The sequence below is a fragment of the Equus caballus genome, chromosome 8 (genome assembly GCF_041296265.1).
Source record: "Equus caballus isolate H_3958 breed thoroughbred chromosome 8, TB-T2T, whole genome shotgun sequence".
NCBI classification, from domain to species: domain Eukaryota; kingdom Metazoa; phylum Chordata; class Mammalia; order Perissodactyla; family Equidae; genus Equus; species Equus caballus.
In genome coordinates, this window is record NC_091691.1 from 5,006,264 (window position 1) to 5,022,872 (window position 16,609).

The 16,609-nt window shown below is 48.7% G+C and overlaps 1 protein-coding gene across 1 annotated transcript; it reads left to right on the forward strand.

The window, feature by feature from the left end:
• Positions 1 to 8,273: 8,273 nt before the first annotated feature.
• On the forward strand, positions 8,274 to 9,217 carry LOC100147544 (uncharacterized). Its single transcript, XM_070276129.1, has 2 exons — positions 8,274 to 8,430; positions 8,544 to 9,217. Exons 1-2 carry the CDS (start codon positions 8,274 to 8,276, stop codon positions 9,173 to 9,175), a joined length of 789 nt encoding a protein of 262 aa, XP_070132230.1. The 3' UTR covers positions 9,176 to 9,217.
• The last annotated feature ends 7,392 nt before the right edge of the window (positions 9,218 to 16,609 follow it).

Genomic DNA, 16,609 nt, shown 5'->3' on the forward strand with positions numbered 1-16,609 from the left:
ACATAAATTTATGTGAGAGTAATTTGAACTTATTGCTTTAAAACATCAGAGATAGAACCCTAAAATGTATGCAAATTTTAATTACATACAAATGAAGAGATATGATGTTTGCGGCATCTTCCGTAGGGGTGCTAACACCTTACTATGTCACTTTTGTACATTTTCTGCACCTCCTATATATGGGGACACCTGCTGGGAACGCGATACTGGAAGAATCTTATACAGTGTATTGAAATCACCATATAAAGGTATGAGCCCATGGATGTGTGAACAGGGACAGTGACCTGCTGAGCTGCAGGATTCAGCTGGGCTCTCAGGGATTTGGGTCATTGTGAGGTGTGTGCACTGAGACAAGCACTGGGCAGTGTGCTACTGCCCTGTGGTCCCTACACAGCTGGTCTCTGAGAACCATCCACTCAAAGCAGCCTGGGCCCTTTGGGGGATGGGCTGTGTGCTCACTGATGCAGACTTGGCTGATTGGTCCTCTCTGGACTGGCAGAGTCCCCTTAGCAGGGACCTTTATGTTGTCTCAGCAGGTGCTTTCTCCCAGGGCTCTCCCAAGGGATGAAGCCAGACTTCATCTCCCTCAGTGTGTGGTGTGAGCTGAGCTCCAGTGCCAGGGCTCAGGAAGGGACTGAGCAGTCATTGGATGGAAATTCATTTGCATGGACAGCCCCTCCTATGGCAGATGGTGGAGAAGAAAAGGTGGCCTGGGGCAATGCAGCCTGACTGTGGGGACCAGGGGGCTAGGTGCACAATGGCCTGCACTCTTCTCTTGCTTGTGCTCCTCTCTCACTGCACACGTAGGGACAGGCCTTGGGGAGCAGGTCTCAGTTTCTAGCCTGTGTCAGCCCCTCTGGCCCAGACCCTGAGAAACTTTGCCCTGGACTCTGCACTGTCACCCATGTTTATCTCTGTCTTCAGGTTCCTTCTCCCATTCTGTGCTGACTCAGCCATCCTCCCTCTCCACATCTCTGGGAACAACAGCCAGACTCACCTGCACCAAGGGCAGTGGTTTCAGTGTTGGCGACTACTGGGTACACTGGTTCCAGCAGAAGCCAGGGAGCCCTGCTCAGTGTCTCCTGTACTACTAGTCAGACTCAGATATGCACCACGGCTCTGAGGTCCCCAGTCACTTCTCTGGATCCAAAGATGCCTCGGCCAATGCAGGGCTTCTGCTCATCTCTGGACTCCTGCCTGAGGACGAGGCTGACTATTACTGTGATATGTGGCTTGACAGCCCTAAGGCTCACCCAGTGCTCCACACCCATGAGGAAGTGAGATGTAAGCCTCCATCCACTCTCCTGGCCTTGTGCCACCGGCAGGGCAGCGACTCTGACCAAGTCTGCTTCAGGGAGCAACTTCTGTTGTCATTGTTTTTCTGTCAGCACTTGAATTTCCCCAGGCAACTTGATCTGACAATATCACATAGTTTTCTTCACTTCAGAATTAAGATGAATCCATTGCTAGTGTATTCTCACCCTGTTAGCGTGTCTACCACAGTGAGACTTTGCTCGGAGACAAACAGCTCTCGATGGAGAAACTGGATGAGCCCGAGAAAGGCTGAGTCAGGCTGGGCCCTCCTACGGGGTGGAGGAACCAGAGATGCTTCTGCTCTGAGGGCTCCAACCTGGGCTTTGAGGTACAATACCTGCATGAAACCAGCACGAGTCACAGTTAGTGACTAGACACTCCTTGAGGAGATCTCTGCTGTCCCTTCTGCACCAGCACCAGAGCGTCTAAGGCCATAACATTCATTTGGGCCTTTAAGAATGTCTACTGTTCACTCTCATCAATGGCAAGTCCTGGCCACTGATATCACCTCTTTTGTTGCAGTTTAATCCTTACAGAACAAGGTTGAGTAACAATAGAGATAAAGGTCACTTTGCCTATTCTCGATGTTCGCAGAAATGCCCCCTTTCACCATTCCATCAACTAAGATGCTTATGGAAATTTTCATGTACTTAAATATGAGAAAATATAAAAGAAATAAATTCGAACCATTTAATCTCTGAAAGCTTGTTAGATGTGTCCTGTGAATCTGTGTCTCATGTCATTCTGTGGAGTATTTCTACAATTTCTAAAGAAATTGATACATTTACTTACTCTGTCTCTAATGGATCCAATTTGTGCCTTCCCCGGACAGGATGCATTTTCTGTATTTTTTAATAGAATATCTTTTAGAATTTTTTGTCATTTTTCATGTTTTCCACATGAGACCAGCAGGGGGCACTGTGGGATTGCCCTGTGGTCCTTACACGCATACTCAGTGAGAATTAGGGGCTGGGCCCTGTGCTCACTGAAGAGGACTGAGCAGCTGTGTCCTTTCTGGACCAGCAGAGTTCCCCTAGCAGGGACCTTTGTGTTGTCTCAGCAGGTGCTTCCTCGCAGGGCTCCCCCAAGGGTTAAAGCTGACCTCCATCCTCCTCAGTCTGTGGTGTAAGATGAGCTCCACCACCAGGGCTCAGGGAGGGGCTGGGCAGGCACTGGATGGAAACCCATTTGCATGGGCAGCCCCTCTTGTGGCAGAAATGGAGAAGAAAAGGAGGCCTGGGGCAGCCCAGCCCCACTGTGGGGACCAGGGGGCTGTGTGCACCATGGCCTGGGCTCCTCTGCTCCTCGTGCTCCTCTCTCACTGCACAGGTTGTAGAAGGCCTTGCAGGCACAGGGCGCCCTCCAGTTTCTGTCCCTTCTTGCTCAGACTCCTGAGAAACCTTACCCGGGTCCCTGCCCCATCACCTATGAGTGTCTGTGTCTGCAGGTTCCCTCTCCCAGTCTGTGCTGACTCAGCTGCTCTCCCTCTCTGCATCTCCCAGAACATTAGGCAGACTCACCTGCAACCTGAGAAGTGGCATCAATGTTGGCAGCAAAGATACATTCTGGTACCAGCAGAAGCTAGGGACCCATTGCTACTGTCTCCTCTACTCCACACAAATTCAGATAAGCACCAGGGCTTCAGGTCCCCAGCTGCTTCTCTGGATCCAAGGAGGCCTTGGTCAATGCAGGGCTTCTGCTCATCTCTGGACTCCAGCCTAGGGATGCAGCTGACTATGATTGTGCATCTGGCACAGTGAGGCTTCTGATGGTGACATAGGCAGAGAGGGAAATGGGACAAAAACCTCAGTCTGCTTAGGCACTTGGAATAAGTTCTTCTGCAATTTAAAAGTAACGTGTATACACACCAATGATACCTCAAAGTAGGTTCCGGTTCACATTGGCTGTCTTCCCAATTTTCCAGTTAATATTTCTGAAGACTCAGGAAAACAAACAACAAAATGAAAAATAAACCAAATGAAATAAAAATCTCATGATGACCCTGCACCTTTACCTCGCGACCCATATGTGATGATATCAGAGTATTTTTAGCCGGGGTTTTTGTCTTCAAAGCCGGCAAATCAGCCTTTTCTAGATTTTTTCTTCATGGGAACCCAGGGTCCATGCAACAGGTACACAGTCCACCACAGCAGGGAGTCTGCTCTGTGAGGGGTCAGAGTGGAGACCTTCCCTCCCTCCCAGGCTCCTGTGCTCAGATTAGGCTGAGGCTCACTGTGTTCAGGGAGAAGACACCAAGACGTGAGACGCTGTTGTGAGAAACATCCCAGGAGGAATTCCAGCCACAGAGCTGGTCTGGCACACTTGCTGGGTGCCTGGATTTACTGTTGTGATGTCAGGGAGAAGGTGAGGAAAATGCTGAGCCTGCTTCAGGGAAGTTTGGTGAAGTCTGTCCTGTGGATGTGACTTTCCTACAGCTAAGCTCCCTCAGGCCTCACGCGAACCCATGTGAGTAGGTGTTCCTGAGCCTACAGGTACAGATGTGAGTTTTTCTCTCCTCTTATATCTCAGTGGACCTTTCCAGCTAGACAATGTGTAGGAGAGAGTCAGTGGAATATGAGGGAGCAGAAGCTCCCCAATATGTGCATGAGGTAAATCCAACCTGTGAAGCTCTCTAGAAGGACACAAACCATCTTCTGTAATAACACAAATGTTGTAGGTTGTCATGGAAACCCCAAAACCAACGACTTCCAAGCAGAGCCCCTACATTTGTGACCTAGAACAGCAGTGATGGGCCTTCAGAGGTTCCAGACCAATCTCCAGATCCGGGTCTGTCATCCTAACCTCCTGAACCAACCTGACGATGAGGCTGATTGTCACTGTCAAACAGCTGCATGCAACGTCCATGCCACTCCCAGTCCATGGGGAGTGAGACAAGGATCTGCCCTCCACTTCCAAGTCTGACCTGACTCTCCTCTGTCCCTGCCTGTTGCCAACACCAGCCCATGGTTTGGCTTCTGCTGTCACTTGTGCTACTAAAACCAGAGAGACTGATGCTTTTGAGTCATTCTAAATTTATCAATGCAATGAAAACAACCCATTTAACTACTCGTTTTCCAATGTAAGATAATCACTTTGTCACCAGAACTTACAATCACACCTCCCAGTCTCATGCTGGCTAGGATGACATGGAGAAGAGAAGTCCAGCCAGTGTGACCCCGGAGACCCAGGGCCTCCTCTGCTCAGTCCCCTACATGTCCCATGAGCCTGGCCCTGGCTTTGCTGATCATTCCCAGAGCTCTGGAACCTTCCCAAAATGGGTTTCTCTTCTTCTCCTCAGATCACATCCTTGAGGAACTCCTGGATCCCAGGCGCAGGAGAGGACTCTTCCCGTTAAGGACCTGGCTCTCAGGCCCATCACCTCCTCCCTTTCCCCAGTTTAATCCAGTGAATCTTACTTGTTTTGCAGCTATAGTTGTTTTTTGATTATTTTTTGGGTGGCGAGAGGATATTTGAAGGTGCCTCACTTCTTTGGCATGTAGAGTCTATGAACCAACCCTCATTATCACAGAGAACCCTGATATTACAGGAAAATTTCCAGAAAGCCCTGTTCTTTCGTGAATGTCAGAATATGGAGCAGTTACCAAATAAACCTGATCAGGGCCCAGTATGAGTTGGGTGACAGATCTTGGATGCCACAAAGTCAAGGAAGGAGGATGAATCTCAGAAAAAGACAGATGTTCATAGTAATGTTTTACTCACCCATCTTCTTACTGAAAATAATGATAAAACTAGACTAAAATAGTAAAAACAACCCTAAATATATCCTAGATTCAGAAGACAAAAGAATAAATCTCCAGAACAGCAATAAAGGGCAAATGAGCCCAGAGAGGTCAGTAGGAGGTAGGACACGACTTCCCTGATGGGGCTGTATTCTAGTGGCCAAGGGAGACATCATCCAGCAGTACTCGTGCAGTGGGGTGAGGGGTCTAACAGGAGCCCCACACAACAACAGCAACAACACTAACAGTGACAACAATAGAAGTCAGCCTGCCAGGGTATCCCATATAGATTTTTGGTCCTCATGAACCAACAAGGTTCATTGCAGGATTTTAGGTCTTGAACTTGGTTTCAGATGGTCCTACACTAATAGAGACCCCAGGCACTGGCAGAAGCAAAGCTAAATGTCAGTTAATACTGAAATATCGGGCAACATCAGGACTGTGCAATACATCCTTCTATTTAGGAGCCTGGAGTTCATTAGTCATCTGGAGACAATTAATATCTCAGCCTGTATCTCCAATAAGAGACCTACTCATTGAGTGATTCTGATACTGACATCACAGAGATCCATATGCGAAATAAGGACGCCCTCCAGGAGAGCTGAGTGAAGCCAGAGGGGCTCATGGACCCTGGATCTGAGACCAGCAGGCGTGTTGTTGGGCAGGTCCAGAGAGGGCAGTGTCCTGGGCAAGGCAGGCACAGAGAATGCTCTACTGGCTCTTGCAGTATTTGGGCAAACAGTGTCCTCACTGAAGTGTGGCTTTTCTGTACCCTTGTTTGTTTGCATGGTCAAAAACAAGAGTCTCATGCCCACTACAGAGAACATGGTCTATAACATGTGGCCCCATCTTCCCAATTTGTGCTCAAGAGTCTGTCCGTGAAGGCAAAATATTATCTGATTGTGTCACATTTATCAGATATTTCTCAATTTCAGCAGTGGGCTGCCATAGCGACAGAGTCCATGCTGGGAGAGAGAAAAACCTGGGACACACACAGAGTCCAGGGAAGTCTGACTCAGGATAGGCCACTATTCAGTGGCCCATCCATCTGCATGATTTACTGAACAGCAATTATTGTCTGGGCTTGGATGGGGGATAGGAGCCATTAGAGGATTGGACCAGGAAGATAAGGAATCTGATTAAGTTTAAGTCCAGCTGTTCATGGAAGATGAGTGAGGAGGAGCTGAGAGTGAAAGCAGGAGCCTGGTGGGGTTTGTGGATTTGGTACAAAGATCAGACTAGAGTCCTGGGTGCTGGATTTATCAGGTGAGTTGGAGAAGGTTGGTCAGACGCCGCATGTTTTTTGGAGGTAAGGAAGGGGATGTAGGAAAGAGGTTTGGAGGGTAGTCCTTGGGGACTGCGTAAAATGTGAGTCAGTTGTACCTCCTGGATGAAGGTCTATGGACACAGGTGTGGGTTAGAGGTCCTGAGCTCATCTTTGTGATGGAAATATAGTCGACAGCCTTCCTGCTTGTTCAGTGGTGACAGGAATGTTGTAGTTGTGAACTGAGTAATCTCAATGGACTTCACTCCTTCTCTGAGATTTGTTTGACTTGTCCATTCTCCATGATCTCTCATGTCACCAGGCTGATATTCCACATGGGTCAAAAATGTCCCTGCAGTCCCAGGCATCACACCCGCACAATAAACCCTCCTGAATGAGAGTTGCCATCCATGATCCATTGAAGAGGAATCTCAGACTTCGCGAGGACTGGACCAGATCACCCACACCATCTCCCCTGGCTCCATCATGGTGAGCAGGGAGGGGATTGTCTGATTGGTTTGGAAAATGAAAGGCCTGTCCCTGGAGCTGGAACTGGGGTAAATCACATGCTGACCACATGACTGGGAGATTTGCGGTCTGAGAGGAGAGGAAATGACAGAAGTTTTCCCTACGTGGTCCCAGCATGTGCATCATCTGCTCTCCACCCTTGTCATTCGTTCATGTTGGGTCTTCTACTGGGCACACTGGGAGCTGGGCAGGGGACACAGGCCGGGGGCACCTGTCTCATTACACTCTGCTTCTGGCGCCCTGATCTTTCTAATGTTCTGCAAAGGCTCATTCTCAGGAGAAATCACACCCACTGCAATCAGTGAGGCCCCGGTGTGAAATTCAATAGTCTCCGGAGAGGGAGAAAAGAGCAAAACTCCCTCATGAGGACATCCTCTTCCCAGAGGGGGTGAGAAGGGCGATTTCATCTCAAGAACCCACACTAGTGGCCACTGCTTGCCATTCCCTGGCTCCTCTCCTGCAACTGCCTCCTCTCTCAGGTGAGGACCAGTCCCAGAGGCCCAGCTCACGGATGTCTAATCACACACTCCAGTCCAGATCCCTTCTGTCCCGTTCCCCAAGGAAGTGATTCCTCAGGTTACTGAGGGCTCATTCTTGAGATTCTCCTCCTCACAGGGCCTAGGTCTCAGGTGCTCTGTCCCAGTTACCTTCCTCTTCTGTGTCCTGGAGCTGGAAACAGAGTGAGCCTGACTCAAAAAAGTGAACACCTGACTCTCATACAAGTAGAGAATGAGCCATGTAAAATATTTTATTCACCTCATACCTTAGTGAGGAGACGAGTAAATGGTAATGATTGGTCAAATAGCATAGCAAAAACCAAAGTACTTACATTCCACCAGGAATAGGACCTTTGGAGCAAAGTCTTTGATTGTTGGAGACACACTGCTAAATCTCTAACAGGGAGGGATCACATACAAAGAAAGAATGTGTGTCCTGCACAGAAGGGGACCTGCCTCCATGGGGCCGGTCACTGCTCTGCACTTGATCCTGATCTAAGAGGAGTTTGTGCAAGAGGCACGTCCTCAGTCCTCACCACTGAACAGCTAAAGGAGTTGTGGACAGACTCACTCCTGAAGAGTCTGAGTAGAGACAGCCCTGAGGGGATGTGGATGCTACACAAGGGGCCACCTGGCCTGACCCTAATGCAGGGGGACAGTGGACAGAGCAGTGGGGATGGGGGAACTGTCTGATGGGCTTCGGTCACCCTAAAACACAATAGTCAGTCTGGGCCTGGACACCAGGGGGCGCTCAGTGCTCATTCCCCAGCTTTCCGTGAGGGTTCACAGCTGCGACCAGCCACCTAGCACTGCCTGGTGCCCTCTGCTCAGGGCTCACAGCTGTGAACACCCCACCCCAGGGCCACGCTTAGGAAGTGGCACCTGAGCAAAGGCCAAGTGAGAGATCAGAAAGCGGGGGCTCTGATTTGCATGTGTGGCCCCTCCCTCTCTCAGAGTATGAAGAAGGGGTGGGAGAGATCAGGGGAAGCTCTGCTTCAGCTGTGGGGCCACAGAAGGCAGGACTCGGTGAAGATCTCCACCATGGCCTGGTCCCCTCTCCTCCTCACCCTCATCGCTCTCTGCACAGGTGACTAGATATGGGTACAAGGGAAGGGGCCTTGGGAAGATGCGTGGGACCCTGCTTTCTCCCCTTGTCTCTAGTCCCTGGAATCACCATCTCTGTGTCTCTCTCACTTCCAGGATCCTGGGCCCAGTCTCTGACTCAGCCCGCCTCAGTGTCTGGGACCCTGGGCCAGACAGTCACCATCTCCTGCTCTGGAAGCAGCTCCAACATCGGGTATAGTTATAGTGCTGTGGGCTGGTACCAACAGGTCCCAGGAACAGCCCTCAAAACCCTCATCTATGCTACTAACACACGAGCCTCAGGGGTCCCAGATCGATTCTCTGGCTCCAAGTCTGGCAACACAGCCACCCTGACCATCTCTGGGGTCCAGGCTGAGGACGAGGCCGATTATTACTGTGCAGCAGGAGACAGCAGCCTGAGGAGTGACACAGTGCTGCAGGCCCGTGGGGAAGTGAGACAAAAACCTGCTGTCCCCTCAGCCATGGGGCTTCCCTGTGCAGCCCCCACTCCTCGGCCACGTCTGCTGCTTCCTTTGTTTGTGTGGCCAAAACCAGCTCTGATACTCAGTTCAGGGAACTTTCTCTTGAACATGTGTGCTCATGCTCTCAATGACTGCCCCAAAACTTGTCCTTGGTTTCAATCCATTTTCTGTTTTTGTCTAATCGAGCAGACATTCCTGGATGCTGGGGCAGGCTGCCCTGGGGACAGAGTCCACCAGGGGTATGTGAGTCTGCCAGGGCTGCCATAACATAACACCACAGATGGGGCAGATTAACCAACAAACATGTGTTTCCTCACAGTTCTGCAGGCTGGGAGTCCAAGATCAAGGTGCTGGCAGGTTTGGTTTCTCCTTGGCTTGCAGAAGGCTGGGTCCTTGCTGTGTCCTCACAGGGCCTTTTCTCTGTGCACTCACCCCTGGTTTTCTTCCTCTTCTTATAAACACACCAGCCCCACTTGTTAGGGCACCACCCTTATGACCTAATTACCTTAATTACCTCCTTCAATGCCTTATCTCCAAAGACAGTCACAACAGGGTTAGGGTCTCAGCATAGGGTTTTGAGGGACACAGGTCAACCCATATCAAGGAGTCAGGGCTGAAACAGGGAAACAAAGTCCAGCTGTGTTTGACTCAGGCTAGTTGACGCTCCAGATTATGTGCATCCACACCATTTACTGAACACCTACTATGGGTCAGACTTGGGTGTAGGGGCTCAGGATAGTAGGTGGACAAGACAGGAAGGGTCTCCATGCTCAGGGTGGTGACACTGTCTGGGGGAAGAGAGAGTACAAACGAGCAAAAGACGCTGTACAGGATAGATGTCCTGGGAGAGTGAGGAGGGGTGAGCTTGGTGGGATGGAGATGGGAGCATTAGAGGGGTTGTCAGGGGAGCGACAGAATCTGATTTGTTTATGAGGCCCAAGTGCTGCATAGAAACTGAAGGAGGAGGAGGTTTGGATGTAGGTAGGGACTAGGTAGGAACTGGGGACCATACAAATGTTAGACCATGGGTCTGGTTAATGGGTGGAGCAGGTGGGATAGAGAAGAAAATTCAGATGACCAATGGCTTAGAGGAAGGAGGGATTGCAGGATGGGATTGGGAAAAAGAGGGACTGAGGCTGGGCTGTTGGGAACAGTGTGGGTCGTGGGTGAGTCAATCAATTGAGACAATGTGATGGTGCCATATAATTGAGGCTGGATTATTTGACGCTCACAGTTTCAAGAGATATGGTCAGCTCTGACAAATGGGACTGCTCGTTAGGAATTCTAGTAATTCACATCTCTAGTTTACTCTCATCTTACATTTGATGAATACTTCACCTGTGCCTGTTCAATTTCAGCGTATTTTGAGAGGGAAAGTACATGAAGGATGAACTTAGTCCCTTTGTTCTCAATGCTGCCATCATATTAGAAACTTTCCAGTTAGTAAAAGCCAGAAAATGACACTTTCTACCAGATTACTTAATCTGAACCTCATTAGTGGTATTCTGTAACAGGTTCGTGTTTAAATGCTTCTAGAGGGTTACTTTATGCAAAAAGGATTGATAATGCCTACTTGGCTTCCCTTCTCATTTACTTGAGGAAGAAAATAGGCTGAGAAGACAGGACAGGTTGAAGACACCAAGACTTGGCTCCAGATGGTACCTCAGGCCTCAGAGCAGGGCGTCTGCTCTCCCACCAGGCAAGGTCACGGCACATGGTCCACACATCTTGATACCAGTCATCCCCTGTGGGGACTGGAAGGCTGTGTTGGGAAGCAGGTGTTAGGATGGGGTTATGTCCCAGGCCGGCAGAGTCTAGTAGGAGAAATCAAGAAAACTCTCGTAGAAACCAAAGAGTGATGGACGCAACTAAAGGAAGAGAACCCCTCAGTACAGTGATTAGGAGGAGTTGGGCAATGCTTTACCCTAGAATAAAGAGAAAATAGTGGATGGACGGGTGTGGGTCCCTCCTGGGAACTGGACAGTTTCCTTGTTGGGCAGGGTTGGCCCTGGGCCACATCTGATAAGGGCTGTACTGAGACAGAAGTTTGCTTCAGCGTCCAGAACTGGTGCCTGTCCCAAGGCCTGCTTCTTGGGACTTCGATGGGCATGTTCCCAGCCCATTTCCTGGGCAGGCCGGAGTGCTCACAGACTGGTCTGCACAGGGCTGGGGCCAGGGCACAGAGCTGCCTCCAGATTCCCAGTCAGACTGAGGACAGCAGGCCTGCCTCCAGGGGCACTGATGGGTATGTGTCTTGTCTGCTGCCTGGATGGGCAGGATTGCTCCTGTACTGTGGCTAAGAGGGGCTGGAACTGGATCATGGGCTGCTTCACGGTTCACAGCCAGGGACACGGTTGTCAGGGCTGCTAACTGAGGCATGGGCAGGAGTGAATCCTGCTGGGTCTCTGGCCAAGTGGTGCAGGTGACAGGAAGAAGACAATAAAGTGATTTGCCATGTCCCCAGGGGCATGGTGTTGTTCTGGGCCTGTTGCCAGGACCCCTTGACAACAGGCCTGCCTTCTCAGACACCACTCCTCAGCCTTGGGTTCCGTCAGGATTTCACAGTCTCCTACCTGGATCCAGAAGCTCCCAAAAAGGCACTTTTGTCAATGGATGGCCGCCAAATCATGGTTGCTGAGTGGGGACACGAGTGGAGGACCTCCTATTCCATCATCTTGCTGAGGTTACTCGCCTGTCAAGGAATATTCTAAAATTTTAGGTAACTTATTTATTATTTTGTTCTCTTATGGTTAGTAATTTTTGTGTTCAATCTAAGATGTCTTTGTCTATTCCAAAGACATGAAGATGTGACTATATTTTTTCTTACAACTTTTATGATTTTAGCTTTTATATTTATGACTATGATTCAAATCAAATTGAGTTTTACATATGCGTTGAGGCAGTGGTCAGTGTTCACTATTTCCATACCACAGGCTTGTGATCCATTAACGAAAACCAGTGATCATTTCAACAGAAAAAATTTGATAAAAAGTCGAACCTTGTTTGTGATTTTGAAACAATCTCTCAGGAAACTGGAATCAATGGGAAGTCCCATTACCTGATGGAAGACAGGAAAATAAATAAATCAACTAAAATAATTATTCTAAGTCGTTTTATATTAGAATTTCTCCATTCAAAACGGAGATAAAACAAACATCATGTGTCAAAGAAGCGATGTCTTAGAATTGCTGAGAGCAGCGCCCTTGGTCCTGCAGAGGACGTTCTAGATTGCGAGCTGCCCCACACGCAGGGAAGCCCTTGTCTGTCACAGTTTTCAAATGAAATGCTCATGAGGAACAGTCCTCCAGGCTCTGTCATGTGTCGCATCTTTACAGATTCTAATAGAAAAGATGTTCTTGAATTCAAATGCTACAAAATCTCTTCTTACGATGGATCTGGATGTCTGACTCAATCCAAGGACAATACTTCACAAACCAAATTGGAAATAGGAAACATTTATATAAAAAGTAATAACACGACATGCATCCACTTCTCTGGAGAATGTAAACAGGGTCAACTAATCAGATAAAAAATGATGATAAGTATCATAATTATGTCCTTTGTTCAATATTTCTATCCTCAAATTTTATTTAAGAGAGTATGCACACTGGGTGTTCGATTTATGTTTGCTGATTTCCTTGTAAATTATTATAATACAAACACATAATTGCTCCTGTTAGTATCTCCAGCAGGTGATGTGTGAGCCTGGTCCTGAAGGAAGGGGACAGTGGTGGGACAGGAGGTCCAGAAGTGCTCAAAGAGAATGGGGCACTGGGGTTGAGGGTTAAGTATCCTCTTGTCAAAGGATCCCCACATGTGCTTTTGTACAGGCTCCAGATGAAGAGGTGAGGCAGGAAGGGGGAAAAATGATGGCCACACACACACAGAGACTTTGAACGTGACACTCAACAGCTTTACATAATCTTGATGGGGAGAGAAACTGTGGGAAAGTTTTAAGCAGGGAGGCGCCTTTATCAGATACATGTGTTTCCAATATCGCTCTGATTACACAGTAAAGCATGGAATACAGTGGGCAAACTGTGGGACACGGCCACACTGAGAGACTCTGCAAGGCCGGGGGAGCAGGGCTAGTCTTCTGCACGAGGCTCCTGGAATGGCGCAGAGCCGTGTGCAGTTAGGGGAGGCTGTGGACCCAGCACAGATAATCTCAGTGTCCATATCCTGAGGGAGGTGAGGAGCTCTCAGCCAGCAGGAGTAGGCTCCAGAAGCCCAGAGGAATTCTGTGAGTCTGTGCACTGCGTGTTTCTCCTGCTGGGATCTAGGCTCCATGTTAATAGGAATTTCCCCCTGTTATGTCACCGTAATATCTACAGAGCCCAGAAACTGTGGCACAATGGGCAAAGTCAGCACATATTTGTTGGAAGAATATTTGAATTCTCCTGAATTGCACACCTTGGTGAAAGCAGATCTGAGGCAAAGATAATGATTTCTGCTTTCTGGATATTTTGACTCTGGAGTTCTGAGTCGAATTAAGAGGAAATGTTAAGTAATAATGGTGATCTTATTGTCTATAGAACAGAAGAGATACATGCACTTTACCCTGGGGATATGGAATGCATTCCATAGATTTATGCAAAGGAAGAGGAGAAGGGTGCAATGGGCCTGCAGGGACTGAGTAAAGAAACCACGGGGAGCAGGTGGATGAGGGAACAAACTGTGAGCACAGGTGACAAGCTCCAGGAGCAAATAAACTGCAGAGTGTTTGTGAGCTGGATGGATGTCTAATAACATTTCACGTAAGAACATGTAAGATAGACATTTGTCAACAAGATGCTAAATATAGAGCTCCTGATCCAGCATAAGACCAATGACATTCGAATATTCAACTTTGTAACCCCAAAACCTACAAAGGACTTTAGTAGGAAAATGTATGAGGAAAGAATGATGGGTTGGTAAGCTCTGTGTCCATAGATGAGAAGGTTCTGAACAGGGAGAGATGGATGAAGGAAGCCAACAAATGAGGGTCTAAGACTTTCTCTGCCAGGTTGGACTTTATTCTAACACAAGATGGCGTGATGGGAGCTGCACAGCTCAAATGTTAGGATTCATTGTGCTTCTTTGATTTCTCATTAGCACAGCAAATAGACTACCTAAAAATTGGAGTTTAAGATGCAAATAAGGTTATGTGAGTTTATTTGTAATTCATTGCTTTAATGGACAAGTGATGGAACACTGAAAATGGATGTGCTCTCTAAACCACATAAAAATGAAGGGATATGCTGTTTGCAACATCTTCTCTGGGAGTGGAAACACCTTAACTTCCCATTTCTGTACACTTTTTCACCTTCCATTTTGCACTCCCTAATGAGTGAGATAGAAGAGTCATCACCTCCAGTGTATGTGAATGCCATCACCAAATGATCAGACGATGGATGTGTGAATAGACTCAGCGATCTCTATTCACACATCCAAAAAACAGCTGGGCTCTCAGGGCTTTGGGCCATAGTGAGGGGTGTTTCTTGTGACCAGGAGGGGACACTGCAGGACAGCCCTGTGATACCTACGCTGCTGATCTGTGAGGACCATTCACTCAAAGGAGTCTGGGCCCAAGAGCTGGGCCCTGTGCTCCCTGATGGGGACTCAGCAGCTGGGTCCTCTCAGTCCTGGCAGAGTCCCCTGAGCAGAGACCTTTGTCACAGCAAGTGCTTCCTCTCAGGGCTCTCCCAAGAGGTGAAGCCAATCTCCATCGTCCTCAGTGTGTGGTGTGAGCTGAACTCCAGCACCAGGGCTCAGGGAGGGGCTGGGCAGGCACTGTATGGAAACCCATTTGCATGGGCAGCCCCTCCTGTGGCAGAGGGTGGAGAAGAAAATGAGGCCTGGGGCAGCCCAGCCCCACTATAGGGACCTGGGGCTGTGTGCACCATGGCCTTGACTCCTCTCTTCCTTGCGTGTCTGTCTCTCTTCACAGGTGGGGACAGGCCTCAGAGACTCAAAGCAGCCCACAGTCTGTGTCAGCCTCTCTCACTCGGAATCTGAAGCAGCTCAACACTGGTCTCTTCCCCAGCACCCACAGGTGTCTGCAGGTTCCCTCTCCCAGCCTGTGTCCTCCCTCTCTGTTCCCTCTAAACCTCTGTGAGACTCACCTGCACCATGAGCAGGGGCTTCACTCTCGGTACCTTCTGGATATGTTGGTACCGGCAGAAGCCAAGGAGTCCTCCCGGGTGTTTTCTTACATTCCACTCACATTCAGATGAGCACCAGGGCTCTGGGGGTCCCCAGGAAATTCCCCGGATCCAATGATGCATCAGCCAATGCTAGTGTTTTGCTCATCTCTGCACTCCAGGTTAGGCTCACTAGGACACATCATGGCAACACAAAGGCTGTCCCAGTGCTTCCCACTCATGTGGAGTGAGACAAAATCCTCAACATTGCTCTGCTCTGCTCACAGTAGAAGCCTGGGGGTTTCCTCCAACTCCGCCAACACTGGGTGGGCTCTCAGGTCTGCACAGACAGAGCCTCACAGACATTCCTCAGTCCTGGGCCAGAGACTCTCAGGACATGGCCATGTCCAGGGCAGCAGAGACACTGGCCCCATAGACCCCATCATGTGGGTGACCATAGTTCACTTCCCAGCTCCAATAAAGACTGAATCGTTGCGTGCTCACCTGTGTAAAGGAACTCAGGATCGTCTACGCAATGGATTGTGGGAAGATTAAAGAAATCACTACATTAACTCACCACAGTGTGTGGCCCAGACCAGCTGCCCTGATCTTTGTGAACAGTAAGTCAGCCTATTCCAGGCCCGCACACTCCTGGAATGTTCTCTTCCTGTTCCTTCCCTGACTCCTGCTCCTCCCCTTTCCCCCATTCTCAACACTGACCCATTAAGGAAGGACATTTAAAGAGAACTTGTTTTTCATTTGGGGAGATCTGAATTGAAAACCTGCGGCTTCCAAATATGAGACATGCATCGTGGGCATGCTTCTGAATTTCTCTTTGTGTCAATGACATTATCTGTAACCAAGGAGGTGAAGGACATATATACTGAAAACTGTAAGACATCATTGAAAGAAACTGAAGAAGACATAAAGCAACGGGAAAGATACTCTGTGCTCACGAACTGGGAGAATAAACGTAGTGAAAATGTCTATATTACCTAAAGCAATCTACAGATGTAATGCAACCCCAACCAGAATCCAAATGACGGGGCCAGACCGGTGGCTCAGGGATTAAGTGCGCACATTCCGCTTTCGCTGTGCAGGGTTCACTGCTTTGGATCCCGGGTGAGGACATGGCACCACTTGCCAAGCCATGCTGTGGTGGGCGTCCCACAAAGTAGAGGAAGATGGGCACAGATGGTAGCTGAGGGACAGGCTTCCTCAACAAAAAGAGGAGGATTGGCAGCTGTTGGCCCAGGGCTAATCTTCCTCAAAAAAAAAAATAAATAAATGAAAGAATCCAAATGACGTTTTTCACAGAAATAGAACAAAGAATCATAGAATTTATATAGGACAACAAAAGACCCCCCTGAAAAGCCAAAGCAATTATGAGGAAAAAATACAAAGCTGGAGGCATCACTTTCCCTGAAATTTAAATATACTATCAGATAAAGTAATCTAAACACTTTGGTAGTGGCAGGAAAATGAACACACAGATCAGTGGAACAGTATCGAGAGCCCAGAAATAAAACCACGCGTCCATGGACAGCAAATCCTTGACAAAGGTTCAAGGGAATTCAGT

Bases quoted from the DNA above. Each gene is read 5' to 3' on its own strand.
- LOC100147544 (XM_070276129.1), top strand. From the start codon at position 8,274: ATGTGTGGCCCCTCCCTCTCTCAGAGTATGAAGAAGGGGTGGGAGAGA. The intron at 8,431-8,543 runs GTGACTAGATAT...TCTCACTTCCAG, and splicing joins CCTCATCGCTCTCTGCACAG to GATCCTGGGCCCAGTCTCTG.